Source organism: Nesoenas mayeri (genome assembly GCF_963082525.1).
Source record: "Nesoenas mayeri genome assembly, chromosome: 4".
NCBI lineage: Eukaryota > Metazoa > Chordata > Aves > Columbiformes > Columbidae > Nesoenas > Nesoenas mayeri.
This window is the reverse complement of record NC_137540.1, coordinates 48,742,879-48,763,922: the sequence shown is the minus strand read 5'-3', so window position 1 is coordinate 48,763,922 and position 21,044 is coordinate 48,742,879. Positions and strand designations below refer to the sequence as shown.

The following is a 21,044-nucleotide window of genomic DNA, read 5'->3' as shown; positions in this document are numbered from 1 at the left end:
AAATACTGATCAAATCCAGAAGCTGTCCATTAAAACTCCATTTTGAATAATGGGTAACATGGGTAACCTTTCCAACCAGTTTCTGCAGCTACTTTCCAGAAATTTCATTTAATATGTGCTTCCTTTACATGTTTGTGAGAATAGAATATGATAACTGTCAAAAGTATATTTAAAAAGTTCATAATTTATTTGTGCTTTGTCCTCTTTATTCACACAGTGTGTTACTCCTTGACAGATGAAACTGAATTGATTTGATGCTATTTCTACCTGAAAAATCCGAAGTGGCTGCTATTCAATTCCTTGCTAGCTTCCTGAAGCTCAGAGAGTTTAATTATTTGTCCTGGAATATTTCCCAATATCAAACAAAATCAATAGATCTGCAGTTTCCCAACTCCTCATTGTTCTAAGACCAGGACCGTATTTGGCTTCATCAGGCCTGTTTCTTGTCTTTTCTATATTATATAGCTGCACTTGGCAGTAAAACTCAACCTCTCCCCATTTTGTGAGAAAAATACTGGAATCACATTAAAAAAGAGGCTTACTTACAATATACCATTTTTGATAATATTTTTGCAAGTAATCTTTATGAACATCTATTACTCACCATGATGCACAACCCATTTGCCTGGCTGACCAAATAAACATGCCTCTCAAGTATATAGTCAGCATGGGCTGGCCAAACAGATTAGAAATGTAGTACAGAGGAATAATATTAGTACGTAACTAATAAAAATTACTTCAATGGAAGGGAGAAGGAACTCAGTGCAGAAAACTGTAATGGCCTATCTGCTCAGAGTGATAACTCCTGTCCATTGAAGCACAGAACTGAAACTGGGAGGGGAAACCTATGGTCTCTTTCCCAGCTCACTGCATAATGAGAACTGAGGGTACTCAGTGCCACTGATCTTCAAGTTACTTAGTCACCTCCTTAAGTATGGATTGCATCTAACTAAATTCATGCTCTTTGTTTTAAAGTGTTTGTTTAAATTTATCTTACATTCTTTTAAAAACTTTTTTACAAGATGCTCGTTTTCTTTAATTGAAAGCATTAGACATAATTAATACATTTTGCATTTGAATTCATCGACATGTAATACCTGATAGGCAGTTTTTCTTATTTTTCATTAAAGTGATATAGAATAATAAAAACCCTGCTTCAAGCTCTTCTTTTGAAAGATTGATTTTAGTTCATCATTAAGTTTTGCGTAAGGATCCAAAGCCTGTTTAGCTGTGTATTCCACTCTAACATTGCTGAACTTACTTACCATTATTCAAACACTTGAAATTTCCTATAAATTTTACATATTCATATGTAGGTTGCTCTTTTGGATCTATTGTCCCTCGCAGTATATGGCAACAGAATTCTAGTTGATTTTTTGCTGTGAAAAGAATAAACAAATTAAAAGGCTACACACACTTGATGAAGCACACAGGCAACATGAAACAGAAATCAGGAACAACTGAGCTGCACACTTGCTGAGGTACTGTAAATGATGTGATTAGAAATGGCTATAGCCTCTGCTTTTAATCAGCGTGATCCTAATTAACCTTAAGAAAAGGAGAACTCAGAATTTGTGTATGAAGGGCCTGAATGCTAATGACAGAAAACCCCTGAAAACTAGAGTTATTTTTAAAGAAGCAGCTGCTGTTTACTAAAGCATGCATTTTCAAAACCCATTAGGATGCTACGTTTTTATTCTTGCCAACCATTGCAACTGTCTAAATAAAAGCTATATAAACAAGACAAACATTTCTAACACACGTGAAAGTCATAGAGTGAAATGCAATGTAACAATGAAAATTTTACTCTTCAGGGTGGGAGGGGTGGGGGGAGAACCATCACAAAAAAGTGCTTCTGTTCTTCAGGGCTCAAGCATATGTTTCTGCTTAAATAACACTGGAAGAAAAGAACTGATCTCATATGATACAAAGCAGATTATTTTTAACACTACCATAATGGTTTCATCTCGGATATAGTTAATTTCCTTCATAGTAGCTCATACTGTACTGTGTTTTGGATTTGTGACTAGAACAGCACTGACAACGCAGGGATGTGTTAGCTATTGCTAAGCAGCACTTATACGGTGCAAAGGCCTCTTCTGTTCCTCATGCTGCCCTGCTAGGGAGTAGGCTGGGGGCACACAAGAAGCTGGGACATCTGACCTAAGGGATATCCCACAGTGTGACACCATGGTCAGCAATAAAAGCTGAGTTTATTCACAATAACTACTTACATTTTAAGTATTCTGGTGTCAATGAATCACTTTCCAGCAGATGAGACGACAATATTTTATAAATTTCTGAATGTTCCCCCTCTGGGATAAAATTAAATACACTCTGATCCACAAGGTCAGACTGAAAGAAAAAATGTTTAATAAGCATTAAAATATGCAAGACGTACAATGTCACAAAGCCTACTACTATTCTAATGCAAAACAATTCTTCACAGTTAGAAGAACATTACTGACTCAACAAAGCCACCTACTGGAATACATGTGAGGATTTTGCAATAGAAACATCTCACTTTGATGTGTCTTAATTTTGACACCACGAACCATTTAGTGAGGAACACCATGAATGCTGCAGATACATTAAAGTACACATTAAAGTACAATGAAGCTTATATTAACTTCCCTGGGATGCAACAATTCTAAGTAAAGGAGCATTTTAATTCGAAATTATAGTGTGTTGTTCTAAGACACTCTAACCTCTCAGTGGCATTCAATACATTGAAACCATATCTCGGAACAAAGACAGTCCTACATCATATATGTTTTGATGTTACTAATAATTACATCCAATTGCAATTGATTTTATGAATAAATTCTATAATCAGTTCCACAACTATGTAGACAAAACTGGGAACAATAGAGATGAACGCAATAAAACTGAATAACTGATTATATGCATAAATGCATTTGATTAAGTACTCAGAAAGGAGGGATCATAAAATATATGTTTAAAATACATAAATCACACCTAAAAACACAGCATAAATGTGTCTTTGAGAACTCAGTAAATTCTACTTTTTTAAAACAACCACAACTACCTGTATATTTTTCAAAATTCTCAAGATGGTATCATGCATACCTTAGTGGAATTTGTGTTTTGCAGAATCATTTTTAAATATGTCACTCGAAGTTTTAAAAAATACTCTTATCACAGTAAGATATCTAGCCTGTAAGAATAACTTGTCCCTCTCTAAGAAACAGCTCGTTGTTTCACTCATGAATTGTTTGCATTTTTGAGTACTAATTTGCCGCATTTCAAAAAAGCATTATTCAGAGGTAACTTTAAAAACCCAGAATATTACTTTTACTAGTGACCAATGCCACCAAGATTGAAGAGGAATGAATGTGATAAAACCCAAAGCATATACCTAGAAGAACCAGCAGAAATATATTTCTGATAAGATGACTTTGGCAACAGAGAAGTAAAAAAGTAGTTTAAAAAAATTCCAAGGATATAGCTCTTTAGCAATACTCTTCTGACTCATGCAGAGGCTGTGATAGGTGTGAATTCTAAAGGGTCTCCTGCAGTAAACGTGTTATTTCAGTTAAGTAGAAGAGAAACTGATGCTAGGCTGGCATCTCATAATCCTGCCTCAGAGTGCTGACTACATTCTGTATTTCTCCAAAAGAAATGTTTAATACAGGAGACAGACCAGTAGCACAGAATTATGCTGAAGAAAAGCAGAAGTATTATAACAAAGCATACATCTGTTCTATAAGGCAAAAAAGCCTAACGATTAATCAGGACTCATAGTAGAACACCATCCACAGACAAACCGATATATTATTGAAAGCAATTTGTACTTACTGGCAAATGTTCAAGTAAGGGAGTTATACTTTCAGACACATATATTATGTTTCCATCTGTCATAATTGCTAAAAAAAAACCATCAAGAGCCTGAAATTAAACATAATAGGCAGTTAAATAAAGAGACAGAAAATATTAAAAATGTTATGCTATATTCAACATAGAAAATAATTTAGACCAATTGTAGTTTAGTTTAATATAAAATTGAGAATGTCTTTCGCTACTAAAACTTCTTAGCCTTGCTTTTACACTATGAGCATTACAGTTCCCATACTGTTCTGTTCTCAAATAATCTGTGGTTTCAGAAGAAAGACTTCAGTCAATATACAGCTAGTCACTGTTGCCCCCACTTCTCAATTTGCCTGCCTGTTATTTTCAATTTCATCATCATTTTAAACATCCAAAAACTCAGAAAAATGAGATAGAGACAAAAATAAAGAGGGGGGGGAAAAAGAAGAGAAGACCAAGTAAAACAGGTGGTGAAATCAATGCATTTCAGTATTTAATATCTCAGTATTCCCAGTCTCAATAAAAGAAACTCATAGCAATATTTTACTGAGACTTGAAAACTCTGAGATACAGTTCTGACTGCCATATTTTCTACTTAACTCAAACTTGTTTCCACTGAACATAACGTGATTACCTTATACTTGAGCACTAACAAAGATAAAAGCATGACAGAACTGTATTTCTAAATAGGAAATTTCAAAGTTCATGTCTTTGAAAAACATTCTTATATTGTTCTAGCTTTACAGTCTCTAGTTGCAGACATATTTTGTAGAAGGACTTGTGAAACACCAGAAACAACTAGAAAAACTCCTCCAAATCAGAAACAACTACTTCACTAACTTCTTGGAAAAAAATATGCATATTCACCAGAAAGGACTAATGGAAAATTTTTAAGTACAAAAAATGAGAAATTTTTACTTTTTAAGTCTCTGCCTCAAAGAACAAGTTTAGCTACAGACTAAAATGTACTTGTTTATTTACTTCAATATTTTCCATTCAACTATTATTAGAAATTGTTTCACTAACTAGATACAAACTACTTATTCTTATTTCTAAGGAAAAAACCAATTATACTCAAAGTTTATTGCTAGTAGTATTTCAACTACTCATGTGATCTTCTTCAGCAAAGTAATGCTCACACACCACTTTTGGAAAGTGTAACATGCAAACAAATTAAAAACTATTGCTCACAAGTTACATGTGTGTGTTGAGCCTCTTTTCTAATTAAGATTTTAATTTATGTACAACAATTCTTTGTTTGACTAGTACCTTAATAATTTAAAATATCCACTTTGACAGTAAGTACTTTATTTCATACACTTGCTTTGTCATCATGTTTTATGTAATTGAAAATGCAGCTAAAAGAACTATTTTGCATTACTCTGTATGCATAGGAATTTTCAGTGTTTACCTTCATGAAAATGTATAGTTAAGATACGAAAACAAAAAATTGTATCATCAAACTGAAAAAAAATTATCATGGAACGACTGCCCATGAGAAAATAGTCTACTCCTAGAAAACCAGAAATAATATACCTCTAACATTAACTGTGTGAACTCTTCATTACTAAGGAATGTCGGTTTCCAGTCCTGTCGAATCTCACTGGCATCTGATTGTGCAGTAATTTCTATAATCAAACATAAATACAATATAAGGATTCATACTTGCAAAAGCCATTGTTTTCCCACTAAGTTACACATACACAGTTGGAAATAGCAGACTGTTCTCCATCCTTCTCTGTTGTTCATTCATTATATATAGATGTTGCTCCTTAAAAAGAAATAAACGCCTTCTCTCCTATGTCATAGTGAGATTTGCCTTCTCTTTCCTTCTACCACTTTGTGCTACAGTCCTGCCAGACTTCAGGGTAATGCTGAAGTTAACGACAGTAAGTAATGGATTTTGACAATGGAAAAATACTCTTCCCTCTGAGACTAGAATGTATTATTGGGAGTGTTGTTATTCAAAATTTAGAAAGCCAAAATTCCTCAACAGTTTAGGTCATTAAAATGGCTAATCCTCAAGTATCTTGCCCAATCTTGGTCATTCTAACCTTTGCACTAAAAATTGTCACTGTCCTTTCTCTTCTTTCCACCCTTTTCTGGAATGAAGTAAGACTACATTAAAAAAATAGTAGGTTTGCAATAAAGACTATTAGGAGCTGTATGACAGACTCCACTGCAGAATTACTGTCTGATTCGTACACAGAGAAGAATTTTGAGCAGATGTTCCTGCAGAACTTACGAGAAATACATAGAATAAATTCCCACACATGGGTGAAACCACGGCTGCTAAGCAGACCTCTGGCTCTGAAAGCTGATGCTTCCTTATCAACTGGTAACTGAAACAAGAAGCAGGACCACGTGGTACTTGAGTTGTGATGAGTTACAAGGGCATTACAGAAGTACTGGTTGCAAGAACAACCTTGAACAAGTAATTGTGAATCAAGCATTACGATGAACTGAAAGAACCAAACCATGTCTTTAAGGCTTTTTGTTTTCTAAAGGAGAAGTCTGTACAAAGGCCATAAGACAGACTGTTAGTTCAGATGGCTCCAAGAGCACAGAAAACCTGGAATTGAGTTGAATAAACTTTGTTTCTGAGACCAAAGGGAAAAAACTTTACAAAACAGCATTAGACTTAACTAAAAGAAGAGTAAACAGCAGTAACGTCACACAAGAAACTGCCAAGAAGTGGAGACCTGCATGGAGAGAGGAAAAAAAAGACCAGAATTTCCAATGATCAGATCTCACAAAAAGACAAATTGATCACACTTTTGCTATCCGTTTTGAAATGGTATCATAAAGCAATAAGAGCGGGCTGGAGAATAAGGATAACATAAGTATAAGCCCAAGCCTAACTTTTCAGAACAAACATTGAGAACTGAATTGGAAGTCAAAGGACACAGAAATGAAATGCTCTGGCACCAAAGCGGAGGCAAAATTCAAGGAACTTAATGTATTTAGAATCATAGAATGTCCTGAGTTGGAAGGGACCCACAAGTATCATCGAGTCCAAATCTTGTCCCTGCATATGACAACTTCAAAATTCAAATCATTTAGTCCACAGGACACATATAATCTCAATTTTAGAACTGGAAAAGCCTGATTCATTGGCTCATTCTGGTCCACATAACCATACTACTTCAGAATTAAAAAACAAAAAAGTCAGTCTGGCTTCTACAGCAGAAATTATTTCTACTAAAGAAAAGCTGAAGTTTATGCCTTTAATGAACCATTCTGAATTATGTTACCACAAGTATGGTTGTTCTTTTACACTCCCCCTAACTAAAACAAGTATGGTATTGAAAAACAGAGCCAAAGAAATAGGGGAAAAAAATTGTTTCACTTGGATACTTCAAAGAAATGCTTAAAAATTATAGCAGAAGGTTGCATTCAAAGATAAATGACACTGAGGTCACGTTCCGGAACTAGATACCAGACAAAGCAGCACAACCTAGATTGCACGTTACACTCATTAAGCCTTCAAATCGTTGATCTAAAGCAACTCTGCATCAGCACCAAGCATCCCCTAAAGAAATTGCCAGCAGGGCCAGGATCTGTAGCATCTTTTATCTGTGGGCTGTAGGAATAGCCATCTACTAGTTGTAATTATAAACAGTGAAATTCTTCAGTATTTCACCATTTAAAAAAAAATCTTGTTCAAAAATTCAAAGGAGGATGACAGGCAATATTAGCAACTGAGTCACTGTCAGTAATATAATTCCAGTCTGCTAACTCTGCTGTTTTTTCCCAAGAAGAAACAGAATCCACACTGGCCAAAAAGCAGCTCAGATAGTTCATGTGGAGCTGCTGCCAGAGTACCAAGCCTGGCCAATGTGGAAATGGTCCAGAAAGAACCAGAAGCATTGCAGTTAATCAAAACCTGGTGGCTGAACACAGTAGGATTTTCAACAATAAAGCAGATAATCATTGCTGAACAATTCATTTATTGCTGGGGTCACTCTGCTTTATGGCAACAAACAGATCCAAGCACCTCAGGAGGCAAAGCATGCTTCTGACCTGCGCCAATATTTTGTTCAAAACATTTTAATGTTAACCAGTGCAGAACAACACTAGTGAGCACTAGCAGCCAGAGATTTAGGTATCTTAATATGATACAAGCTGCACTCTGCCCCATCAGGTGATGGACAAAAGACCATGCCCTAAAAGGTACCCATCTCCACAGCTGCTTTTTTCCACTTTATATGAAAGAAAATAAAAGTAATTTTAAGAATAATCTGAGAAAGCACTTTGAAAGAAAAAAGTATGACTGGTGCTGCTGCCTGGTTGACACATGTTCATTCTACATTCTGTTTAATGATAGGAATCATCAACACAAGATAAAGTGATTTTGAAACAGAACAAATTTTCATTAAGACCTTAGAACCTACAGAACTGATTTTTACAGAAAAAGAGCCTTCCATAATGTTTTTCTTTTTGAGACGAGTCTGAGAATTAAAAGAGTATAATCAATATTTAATTGGAAAAACAAACCTCAAACCTGTGAATTCTTGCACAAATGTTTCTTCTTCCCTTTCCATTTTAATTGCTATGTTTACCTTTTCACAGCACTATTCAATACACATCTAGTGTATTTGAACCGTGACACTAAGAGAAGAGATGTGCTAGGGTATGCAAAAATATTTATCCTACCGGAAGATACCTTAAAGTGGCACACATACTGCTGATAAATACATATATACCCATCCACTTAATAGATTAACTTATTTTATTCTATAACCTAACAGTTGCTTCTTTCGTCCCTAGTGCTTTCTAGTTAGCATGCATGGTTAGAATTACTTGGGGAAACAGGTTGACTGGTGAAAGAGCTCATTTTCTTGAATTTTTAATCTTGTTTTTGGCAGTGTAAACCACAAGGTGCCATATTAAGAACAAGTGTAGGAGCAGGAACAGGGAATTTTTATATACAGAAACATCTAACAGCCATAAATAAGTGTACACTTAGTGGAAGAAATTTTTCGTGGCAGAAATAACGATCTGTAATGAATTTCAGCACAACATAGCTGGGTATGTTCCGCCATCAGCTGATGCAAACAACCAGAGAAACAAAACATACCAAGGATGTTCAAAGACATTCATCATTTTGCCATGTCACAGGATGGTTTACAAAACAACAAACACACACCCATTCACTTATACATCAGTGGATACGTCTTGAAAATTAGTTCAGCTAAACATATTTTCAGATTTTTCTGGGGATTTTTTTCCAGCTAAAAGGAAAATAGAAAAAGTCCATTATCCTGGTCAGCACACCACTCTCAAACAACCTATCCAGTAACACTTGCTGACCTATTGCTTTATCGCTTTTGCTAAAGCAGCCAGTTGTGTAGATGCCTGACGTGAAGAGAGGGAGCATTAAGTTCCCTTGATTAGCTTTTTCAGGGATTTATCTTGCTTTACATGGAACTTGGAGAGATGAACGCACTGTTCAAACCAGTCTTATCGAAATATCAAAATAAGTACTTCCAGTAAGTACTTTCCACTGAAATGGATCAGCAGAGTTTTCTGTGAAGTAAAACTTCAACAACTTGCGTCTTATGAAGCAACTGTATTATGGAGGTCTGTCCACAACAAAAAAACTTGATGGTTATTTCAAAAATAAATGCTTCTCTTTATGAAACAGGCTTCTTTGAAAACTATGGAAGAAAAAATATTAGTAATGGCTTTTGCAAAATACTACCAAAACCAGTTATGTCTCTGCTACTTAAATTAGGACCTTAAGAATATATTTTATTGGGAACTCTACATTTTTTGATAATTTCCTTAAAGCAGCTGCAAAATTGTTAATATTTTATATACTAAGTGGATATCATTAAAATAATTAAGAGCTTACAAACTTCTATTATTATTATAAATAATAATTACCTTTGTGCTTCCGTAAAAAATCAATGCTCTTCTGCAGTACAGTGGATTTATCCATCTTCCGAGCATTACCTGGAAGCATGGAACCCAGCTCTTTGATAAGAACATTAAACTGATCTCGACGTTTCTTTTCGGACTTGTTTCTAGACACTCTGAAAAACAAAGCAGAAAATGTTTTATAACAACAATGACACCATTGTACAATAAGCTGCATACTATTGCCAGGTTCCTGATGCAAACAGCACATTAAGAATCTCTGCTGTGATAACTGTCACAGAAACACCTACTCCAAATCCCAGACACCGTTTTTGAAGAATAGCTTCCTCCCTCTCATGAAGAGTTGCAGCTAAGCCTTTGGAATAAACCATCCTTTGACACAAATAATTGAAACACAGTTATAAATATGCAACATATCTGAATAATGACAGTAAAAGAAATGCTGTTGAATGATATGGTTATTTAGAACAGAATCACATTTTTATTGCTTAGAAATCTCCTTGGTAAGCCTAAGTATACAAGTATAGGACATTCCTTAGCTTTAAATAACTTTAAAACTTACCTTTTTGCTTTATCTTTGTCATCTTCTTCCACCAGCCCATCAAAAATGCTTCCATCATTTCTGAAAGAAATAAATGTTAGAGTGTAACAGTTCTCTCTTGTGGAGTGCAAACACCACAAAAGAAAAAAATTATTAATCATCTGTTACATCAAGAAACTGAAGCACTGTTTTACTGTTATGTCATGCGAAGATCATCTCCAATTAGCTGAAGCCAAGTCTGCTCTAAGTTCTTCTTCTAGGCTATTTACTAAATAGAAAGCAAAAACCCTTACATTTCTAATACAACTCAAAGAATTTTCGGACTATTTCTAATGTGAACTTACAACCCTATGCACTTAATTGAACATTACTTAATTTTCTTTTTCTATGTTCTTGATTATTTGTATTTCCTTACCCTTTTCAAAACATGAGAGGACAAATATAATTTATTTTTATTTATTGGCAACTTTTGTTACAAATACTGGAAATAATAATCAAAAAGTGCATTTTTCTGAAATACTGAAGTATCATTAATGGAAGAGTGCTGATGAATATGCTGTATTTCCTCCATGTATGTAATCTTATAAATACACAAGTAATATTAACATTAAACAGTATTCATTGTATTTGCTTTCTAACCAAGTACCACAGAAATTTTTCCTCAGCTGACAGCAGTCCACGCACTGTTAAAGAGGTATCAAAATGAGAACGTTTCCCTTTGAAGATGCCTCAGTATATTCCATACACCACCTTTGTTTCATTTTCTTTTGTTTTCAAAATCAAGTCAAAACTGTTCTGTTTTCCAAAATTGCTGTATAATGGATTTCCACATTTTACTTCTCTAACTTCTGTCCTTCCATCTATTTAGTGCTGTCCACTCTGACCTCTGTGTGTCAACCCTTAATTTTTTCATCCTAATGTTTCCTTCCCTGAATGCAAGTAACTGTCATAAAACAATCATACACTACAATAACCAATGATGCTAGGAAGTAATTCTTTTGTACAGTACTTCATGAAAATAAATCTTTCAAAAGGAATTTGTATATTCAAAAGGCTGAAGTTTCAGTGAAATGTCACAAAACTTCACTAGAATAATTGAGAACCCAGACAAGCACTTTAAAGTTTTACCCTTTGCTTTTATTGTTATTTATTTAGAATGGGTTTAACTTTCTGTAAATTCAACATAAGTTTCTTTTCCCGAAGTCTTGAAATATTAAGAAATATTTAGGACAGATGTTCACCCAAGCTGCTAAGAAAGTCCGGTTCAAGGAATCAGGTAGAAACCATGTCTCAGCTATTACTTTTCCCTTGAAATAGGTTAACAGGTCACTTTACTATCATCTGCAGCATCACTAATTGTTTAAATGTATTTGTTTTCCTTAATCAAATATTGAAGTACTCAAAAACAAACATTCGAATAACATTAAAAATCAACTTACTACAAAACAACACATCTAACAACTATCAAAGTAACTTTGCCAAAAAAGCCAAAACCTCATTTGTCTTATATTTTGCATACATTAAAATTCTCTGTACATTAACCATAAAAGAAGATTAACAAAGAAACAATAATTCCCCCCAAACTCTTATTGTTTATTAACATACCTGTCTGCAATGGAGCTCATTTTATGGGTGCTTATGGTAAAAAACATAACATATCACACTTTAGTCTTGTGGTAGACATTTGTACGTTTGCCTGTAGAGAGAGAAGAAGGAATGTGGGAATGTGACTCAGGGCAAACAAACATTCTTCATTAGAGCATACTGAAGTCTTCATTTGCTCTATAAGCTGCTCTTAATCTTCCCCTCTCTTCCAACCTGCTGCTCTGCCCTCCTACCTTCTCTAATACAGTCTCCATTACCATCAAAACCTGGACTTCAGTATCTCATTTTACGTGACAGAGAGTTCAAGAGAACTTTGTTTTATTAAATCACCATAAATAAGTCTGGACAAAACCCATACAAACCTTGTTCTGTCTTTGATTTCAGATATAGCTTTTCATTTTTATTTGAACTTTTCCCTAAAAGACTCTCATAACTCTGAAGGTTGAACAGATGAAAAATATACTCCTCAGTAGTAATACATTCTATATAGAAACTGTGTGAACAGAAATCATTTGAGATATAGTATTTCACAGCTATTATTTATTTCCTGATATATTTTTATTGAGCACATTGTTATAATAGACTTGTGAAATAATGACAATAAGATACCTATTAGAATGTGATCTCTATACTCTGGGAAAGTTATAATTAACCTGGCCATTTCTTAAAGCAGCCACTTATTCACTAAAAAGATTCAGTAGGGAAGCTGTTGGTTTTTTTGTCAAGTGTACATATGATTTTGAATAAGGAATGTGAATGAAATACTGATAGTGAGAGAAGTAATATAAAATTAAAGTAACTATTTAATTCAACAAGTACCTACATTTAGGTGCCAAAAAATTACATGACTGTATGGAAAAGCTGAAATGTTTATGAAAACATAAAACAATGCAATTAAGCCTTTCTTCTCGATACAGAAAAGTCAGATGTCAGAAGCTGCTCAAAGGGAGCAGCAGGACTGTAACAATGTCAGCAATTAAGGAACAAGTGCATGCAGCAAGGGGTTTGATATGAGCTGAACGAGCAGATGTTTGGGAATTTTTAGTATGTTATAAACTTAATAGTAAAAAGGCATTGTGTTTATTTCAAAGAAGGTGGATTTAGTCACCCTAGTGACTCATAGTTTCTGAGACTACGGATTTGTTTGTTTCTGAAAGCGCCAAATCCAGTGGAAATTGCAGTGTTAATACCACAAGAAATATGGCAGCTACAATTCCATGATCCAGACAGCCTGCAAAATGTTCCAGGAAAATTGCATTCCAGTTGTTGAACAGAAGGGTAAATTGAGGAAGAAAGCTCAGCGGTAAAAGGAAACTACCATCACTGGCAGAGAATTAGGTTTAAAATCAAGACACGAGTTAGGAACTTGTTTTCTTTCAGCTTACATAGTATGCACTAATACAGATATGTACTAATTGCATTTTTAGCCCGGTCTTAAGTTTTAAATTAATCCGCTACCCAACATTATAGGGATCAAGAGTAACATGAAATTCTGTAGGACAAATGATATATTGTTCCATTAATCTGCAAAAGAAAAATACATGTACACCTGAATATGAAAAACTTTTACTTGTGACACAACTGCCATCTTCATTACACAGAATCAGAATTTAAGAGTCAGTATTTTCACTTTAACAAAGCCCTCAATTTCTAGAATTCAACAAAATCATTCACTTGTTACAGTATACAGGTCCTACGTCAGGACTAGCAACTTAGATTCAGTATTCATGACAAATAGTTAAAATAACTTAAAGACTACAGGCAATGCACCTGTAGTGCATTTGTTTCTCCCTCTTCAAGGTCTGACCTTTCTGTCTTTGCCTCCAGATCTGCAATACCCTGAGCATTCTCAGTGCTTCTACATGCCACTGGCAAAGATTGCAGAGATTATTCCAATGAAACCAGTTAAGTTCAACACAAACACTACAGAACTCAAGGACTACATCTATTTCTAAGAATTAAATTCAGTCACGTTATGGAGAAAAAAAAAAAAAAGACAGTACTTAACACTGCTATTCAGGCCTTCAGTGTTTATGACTGAAAGCCATAGGAACCTTTTTAATTATACAACTTTACCTTTTACACTTTGGGACTTGTTAAAGTGTGAGGTTTAGTGATTAAATCTGGTTCGTTTGAAGAACAATGTGGAGAGTCAGATGTATCCTCTTCTGCGGAAAAGCATTAAATTCTGAACTGCAAATGAAATTTAAAATTTTATAATTAAGGAGTTTTTAAATGATCACTTATTTTTATATATATAAGAGAAGTAAAATATCCCAAGTATTTCACTATCTGAATTCACCTTGCTTTAAAGCTCTTCTTGATAAAATAGCTGTTTCATCTCTGCTTTAAGCCAGCATTTTATGCTGATCTTTAATCTCGATGTCATTTTTACTTTTGAATTCAGTGTCTCCCATACCATCTTCACTTCCACTTGCTACCTTCAATGTATGTCTTTATACCATTATTTCAACACCTTTACTGCTGAAACACTTACCTGGGCCTCCACTGGCTTTCTCAGTTATGTCTTTTCCTCTCCCAGTTACTAAAATTGCCACCACTCTCAGGACTCCAGAATGTGTAGAATGCTGCTGCTGGCAACTAGCAAAGTTGCCCAGCTGCATTATTGCTGCTCCCTCAGACACAGCCATTAACTCCTCCTTTCAAAACCCACTTCAAAAACACTTTCAAAAACCTACCTCACAAATGCACTTTTCCTCATAAAAAAAGCTTGACACCAGTATAAGTGATGACCAGCTTCCAGTCTCTTTATACTGTTACTTTTCATGTATAGAGTTTTCACGCTTAAGCACACTATTTTCTACATTTCTAAGTTACATTAAACCAGTTTCTTCTCCCATCTTTATCCTGCTTCTCTCTGCCTTGCTTACTGTTTTTAAAATAAAATGTATTCACTATACAACCTACTTGTACCACTTCAGAAACATTTTATTTGAAAGCATATTAAATTCTAAAAAGGAGGCTGGGAGTTAAAAACTAAGCTTATACTACTCTTAAATTCATTAAAAGATTTTATGGAAAACACCAGAATTATTTCTTATTTTATTAGAAAAGTTAAGTTTCTCCTTCTCTTGCACCTCATCGAGGCTCTTAAGTGGTTAAAATACAGATGCAAATATTAGCATAGGAAATTAAAGCACAGCAGAACAATCTGCCAACAGAAGAGAAACAATTACAGTATGATTCAATGAAGCCACTTGTTCTTTTCTAGCCAAATAACCTGCTGGCCCATTGACCTACTTTTTTAGGTGCTTACAGCCTCCTCTCCTGTTCTGTTTTGTTCCATCTGACAAGCGCAAATGCTAATAATGAAAAAGACTCCCATGGAAGTCTGGATTACAGAGGCTGCAACATGAAACCTGTGTTTTTAAACCGCTTGGAGTCAAACAACTCTGCCAACTCTCACCCAGCTCCTAACAGAGCTCTAACAAGGAAAATGTTAGAGCTCATCTCCACAGTACGTAGAGGTGTATTATTTTTGAAATCGCAACTAAACACTTAAGACAAACACCACAGGAGTTAAGTACAGAACCAGTTTTTCGAGACTATTTCAAAAAGGGATTTTAAGATGAGGAGAAAGGAATATTTATGTCATAAATGAACACAAGCAAGCTTAAACCAGACCAAAAAGAAAGCTAATCACAGTGGAAAAGCTTTTGTAACCCAAACCACATAGATCTCTAACTCAGTTGAGCTGGCACGTGGGTGAAAGCCAGAAGAAAGGTTAAAGACGCCCACACGCCGGCATTGTCAGCCACAAGTGTTCAAAGGTCACGGGTCTGTCTCCACAATTCATTAGGCTTTTTAAAATACAATTAATTAGTGTATTTCTCTCTAGAGACTGTGTCTTTTGTACACATTCAGTGCATGTTTTCAAACTTTTCTGCAACAAAGAAGGCTAGAAACTTACTATGTTTAAGAAAGCCGAGTCCTCAATCAAAAACCTTAGCTGCTGCCTGGGATATACAAACTCAAAATACATAACATTGTTCAATCTGTAGCAAAATCACAAAAACTGGCAACACTGCAACTTCTGCACTACGCTGACTTATCACTCGAGGAGAGACAGTGAGTTACTGGGTGCCAACTTATTGCTTGGCCAAATAAACAAGGTTTTAAATAAGGTTAGAAAGCCACAATCCAATCTAAGGTAATAGCAAAGGGTTCACACTATCTGATAAAACATTCTGTGTTTTAGATGGAAGGAATTTCAGTAACTTTAATCCAATTTTATTGTCAATACTGGTGTGCACATAGGTGATATTAAAACTTAGAAATAAATTCAAAGATTGAACAAACTCTGACATTACACTACACTCTTGCTCGTGACAGATGTACTGTCAGGACTGGACTGAAAAATGGATGGGACAAAAGTCAACGCATTGCTTGTCCTTCATTTTTTATACAGCCAGTGACTCAAACCCCTGTGTTTCCAGTTCTGCACCTTAATGGTAGCATTGTTAAATATTTCTGAGGAAGAATCGGTATTGCCCTTACATTGTAAAAATGATTTTTCTATAAATGTTTTGATTTCATAAGCAATATTTTCATTACTTTACAGATTACAACCCTCAGACAATTAATGCAAGACCTCATATATTATCAAGTCAAATAATTTCACCCAGAAAAGATTACAGGAAGAATATAGGAAACAATACAGTTTTCCAACACTACAGGGTTTTCAAACAGAAAGAGATTAACTTCCGTAGTACAACCTGATCTCTGTGACATAATCCTATTTTGCCAGGGGAACAAACTAGTTATTATAATCACCAAGGATTAGCTTTAGAGAAGATCTTGTTTAAAGAATCAAACTCCCAGCATGCCAGTCTGCACTTCCACAGCATCTGATGCCCCAGCAGAGCTCTGCCACTAGTTACATGCCAGGGCAAGCAAGCCAAGGAGCAGAAAAGTCACACTGTGAGCAAACAGCTGAGCCAGAACCTGACTCCCAACATGTGCACAGCACCAGAAGCCCTGTTCACATTGTACAGATTCTGAGGATAATTATAAACATTCCTGATACTCCTTTCCAGGAACAAAGAAACATTTGCTTCTGATAATTTGGATTATGAACTTCTGGGGTTTTACTCTACTGGGACATACCACCTTAATGGGCAAGCAGGGATCCATCCATTAGGCTCATGACCTGAACAGTGCATCACTATCACTCAGGTTTTCCGTTTTACTCTTTGTTTCATAGGTTTATTTCCAGCCCAACCGTTTTTTTTTTTCTTCAGGTTTCTCTCTATTGGAGGTGGGGTAGAAGGGAGAGCAGGAATAATTTACTTTGGTTTAGTTCCTCTCTAGTAACCATAGGCTTCTGTAGAAAACAAGAAATCTTTAGACAGGTAAACCATAACCTGCTTTCTAATGAGGTATACGTTTGGTCTAATAGAACAAGCTAGCAGGTTTCAGGTCTAATAGAACAAGCTAGCAGGTTTCAGGATACTTGCTCCTTTGCTTGCAATAGTATACACAGCAACAGAATGCAAAGTAGGGTAAGGACTGATTGATCCTTTCTCACTAACCAAAGGCCATCTGTTAAAATACTATGTTTTTAAAACTGACATCTCTCTCTTTCATTTTCTACCTAAAAAAAAAAAAAAAAAAAAAAAAAAGGCAAAACAAAATTATCAGAAAATTGGGCTGAAAGGAATTCTAAGAAATGTTGTCCAAACTTTGCAGCTGAAAAGGTTATTCTAGCACCTGGGAATGGGGATATATTGCAACCCTTTCTCTACGGTGTCAATAAACCAACTGCAATCTTGGTCTGTGCTCATACAGAAGAGCTGACACATGCCAGAAATATCATTTTCTGTAGCTGAACACTCTATAACCACAGGTATACACCCTCACCTGCTTTACAGGAAAACAGAGTAGGAGAGGGCTGCTTCAAGCAGACATCCACACAACTTTAACTCAAATGGCCTTTTAACAGGAAAATTTGTGAGTGAAATTGAGACGAATGGTGGGCAGGTGTGTTTCCTCTAACCATGAGCTAGAGAGATGGAAATTGCAAACTGCATTCAGTCCCAAGTTCTTAGATACGGTTTGTCAGACAATTCTCTCCTGCATTCTTCACATATTAGTCTGTCTCACCATCAGGAGAGAACTGTGCACTGTAACTTGGGACTGAATGCAGTTTGCAATTTCCATCTCTCTAGCTCATGGTTAGAGGAAACACCCCTGCCCACCACCCATCTGTTCCAGATATCTGGGCTCACCTCTGCTCAACCAGCTGTTCTGCTGCCACTCTTCTCTGGAGTCTGCAACTCCTTCCCCTTCCTCACTATAGAAATGGGCCCACGGCTCACTCCACAGTACAGTGCAGTCCTCTAATCTTGGTTCAAACTGCAGTGAAGATATGTGCAAGAAAGCTGTAAGAAGCCTCAAACTCTTTGGCTAGGCTATGTTGAAGCCTAGCCCATGCCTGTCCATTTACCCTACTGATTCAGCTTCTGACTTGCTGATTTGACTTCTTGACTTGTCCTCACATGTGCCTTGTCACCAGAACGTGCTGGTGATCTTGCTCTTGCTGGAGCCCAGCTGCCGCTCCACTCCCTGGGAGGGACTGGGGAATCACTCAGCAGGTCACTGGCCTTCTAACAAAACTGGTCCTTGGCAGTGGGGTGCTGAAGCACTCCCCAGTCAGTTTTCCCCCTTCAGCCCTTTACAGGCTTTCTACATTATCTTTGCCTTTTAGGATCCAAATTAATCAAACTAACTACATCTGAGGTGCTGTTTATGTGCTCTCTTCAAGCTATTAACACAGATATCAAAAGAAAGTTATTATAATACTGACTTTCAGAGCTTGTCAGTGAACATGCTCCCTGTCTCAGAAAAGCATAAAGGATAATCAAAAAGTAGTACAAACCTAACTAAGTTTAGGATAAAAATTTGAAAGGTAGCATTTAATGACCTGGCCATCAGAAACAATCCTGTATTCTCATTTAAAGTATTTTCTCGGTCCTTTGTATTCACAGTTCCTTACTGGATATTCCTTTCAACAACAAAGCCATTAAGTGTGGCAGAAATAATGCCTGTAAATCCTGTGCAACTAGTCTGTACAAGAGTACACGATCGGCTACACAATACATTATTTATAAAGCTTCACCCTGTTTCTTGCCACCCTTCCATGGCTTTCACTGGAGCAGAGCAGCCCTTCAGCTCTGGCCGCACACTGAAGCGGATTTGTGAAATGAGATGTATAAAATAACCCACATATCTCACAGTTTTAAATACTATCTTTATTATGTTGTTCTTCTTAAAAAGTGTGGCTTCATGTACCTTTGAAACTGGCATAGCTGATCAACAGTACTCCTTTACAAATAACAGGTTAGACTTAGTGGATGCATTGTATTTGCACGTCTAAAACACAACTTAGCCCATCATCAAGTCTCACTGAAAAATACACCTACTGCTTCCTGAAGCAGTGAACAAAAAACCAGTACTTCACAACATGAGTTTTAATCAAGAGAAGCTAACTTGTTAATGTTACAATTCAAAGCAGAAAATCTTCACGTCTGTGTAAATCTCCATTTCCCTTAATGGGATTCTGGGCAGAAACAACCTGAAGCCAGCCAGCTCAAACACAGATTCTAAATTAATGTCCACTGTGCTGTGGAAAAAAATGCTGTAAATTGTGTAAAATCTGGAGATTCTGCTATTTGGTCCACCAAGTGGAATCTAAACTTTGTATATTTTACAATAAACAGATAAAATCCCAGCTCCCTTCTTTCAGGTTCTTACATGAAACTGAGAGAGCGAGCAATTGACAGGGTTATTTTCTAAAGTTCAAAAGGGGAAAAAATACTACACACATACGCTCAAAATTTGAATTCCCACTGAATATCATTAATTATCCCAGAAAAATAACTGCTACATACACAGAAAAAAAAAAGTTACCAGCCAAAAAAAAAATTCTTCACTGGATAATTTCTCAATACCAACAGAAATTTAAGGAAAAACTTTGAAATATGATACCAAGATGCCTAGCCTGGAGTTAACAACACTTTGAAATGATTCATTCAATTACAAATGTGCATATTTATGAAACAGAACATTAGCCATTTTAAGTGTTTTGTATCAGATACAGATATGAGTTTCAACAACAATTTTTCTAATATGGTTTGTCACATTTTCCTCAGAGGGTAAATAATACCAAGCATACTAATAAATCTTACCAAGGAGGAAAAAGTAAATACTATTCCTAAACTGAAAAATATAGATGAAAGTTCACCAAGTAATGAGATGGATCAAAGAGTTAAACATAGTTTTTCATGTACCCTTATAACAAGAGGGAAGAATGTCTAGATATAGAAAGTCAACTAATTTTTGAAAACTATCCTGGAGAAAATTTATTACCAAACGCAACAGACATAATTATTACTTAAAGCACAACACCACCAAGTAAATTCTTCTTCCATTCCATACAAAATTGCTGCTTGCTGCTGACATAAACTTCTGTATAAATTTAGAAATTAGACTTTACAATTATTATTACTGCAACAAAAACAAACACTCATTTCTCTCCACTACCATTAGTTGGGCAGAAAAGTATGAACCTACATGTTAGGTGAGCACCTCAACTGCCAGACTTTTAGTGTGCATATGTGTGTTGCAAGTTGGGAAATGTGGCTAAAAAGTAGTTTTTTGAAATTCACATAAATAAATCTTTCCAAAATTCTATCCTAGACCAGAAAAATCTACCTAATGAAAATGTATTAGTTTTTATATCCAAATGAACACTTATACTTTTTACATATCTCTTGCATTCTAATGTCTTCAACAATTCAAGAAGCCAAGAGATGGCCAAGAGGGTCTGTAAGAAGTTATGGAAGTTATTTCTGTACCCAATGGCTTTACAGTCTATTTAGGAGAAATTTTAAGGATATAGCTATGAGCCTTGAAACAGTTTTGCTTGATTTATAATCTACTTCACCCTTAAGACACAACCAACTATTTCATATCAACAACTTATTCCTTTACAATGCCATTATCCAGCACATCCAGAACCATCTTACCGCTTCTCAGTTACACACACATTAAAAAGGAATGCAGAGGGCAGAGGGGAAACAGCGTGCCGTGCCAGACAACTCCGTGAAATGAACTCAAGTTTTATTGTTGTTGCTGTTGTTTTTGTTTGGTTGGTTGGTTTTTGGGT

General features: G+C 35.7%; 1 protein-coding gene across 6 annotated transcripts in view; it reads right to left on the bottom strand.

Moving 5' to 3' along the window:
• Window positions 1-21,044, bottom strand: part of CLOCK (clock circadian regulator) — a 64,181-nt gene that overhangs the window by 22,076 nt on the left and 21,061 nt on the right. For 5 of the 6 annotated variants that reach the window (XM_080343451.1, XM_080343455.1, XM_080343453.1 and 2 more), the window contains 8 exons: window positions 13,934-14,050; window positions 11,858-11,948; window positions 10,274-10,333; window positions 9,718-9,866; window positions 5,365-5,456; window positions 3,820-3,909; window positions 2,235-2,355; window positions 1,266-1,379 (listed from right to left, as the gene is read on the bottom strand). In XM_080343451.1, the coding sequence (XP_080199577.1) occupies window positions 1,266-1,379; window positions 2,235-2,355; window positions 3,820-3,909; window positions 5,365-5,456; window positions 9,718-9,866; window positions 10,274-10,333; window positions 11,858-11,904 (673 nt within the window). In that variant the 5' untranslated portion in view covers window positions 11,905-11,948; window positions 13,934-14,050. Of the gene's footprint in view, window positions 1-1,265; window positions 1,380-2,234; window positions 2,356-3,819; window positions 3,910-5,364; window positions 5,457-9,717; window positions 9,867-10,273; window positions 10,334-11,857; window positions 11,949-13,933; window positions 14,051-21,044 lie in introns of those variants that run through there. The other variant, XM_080343456.1, reaches the window with a different exon arrangement.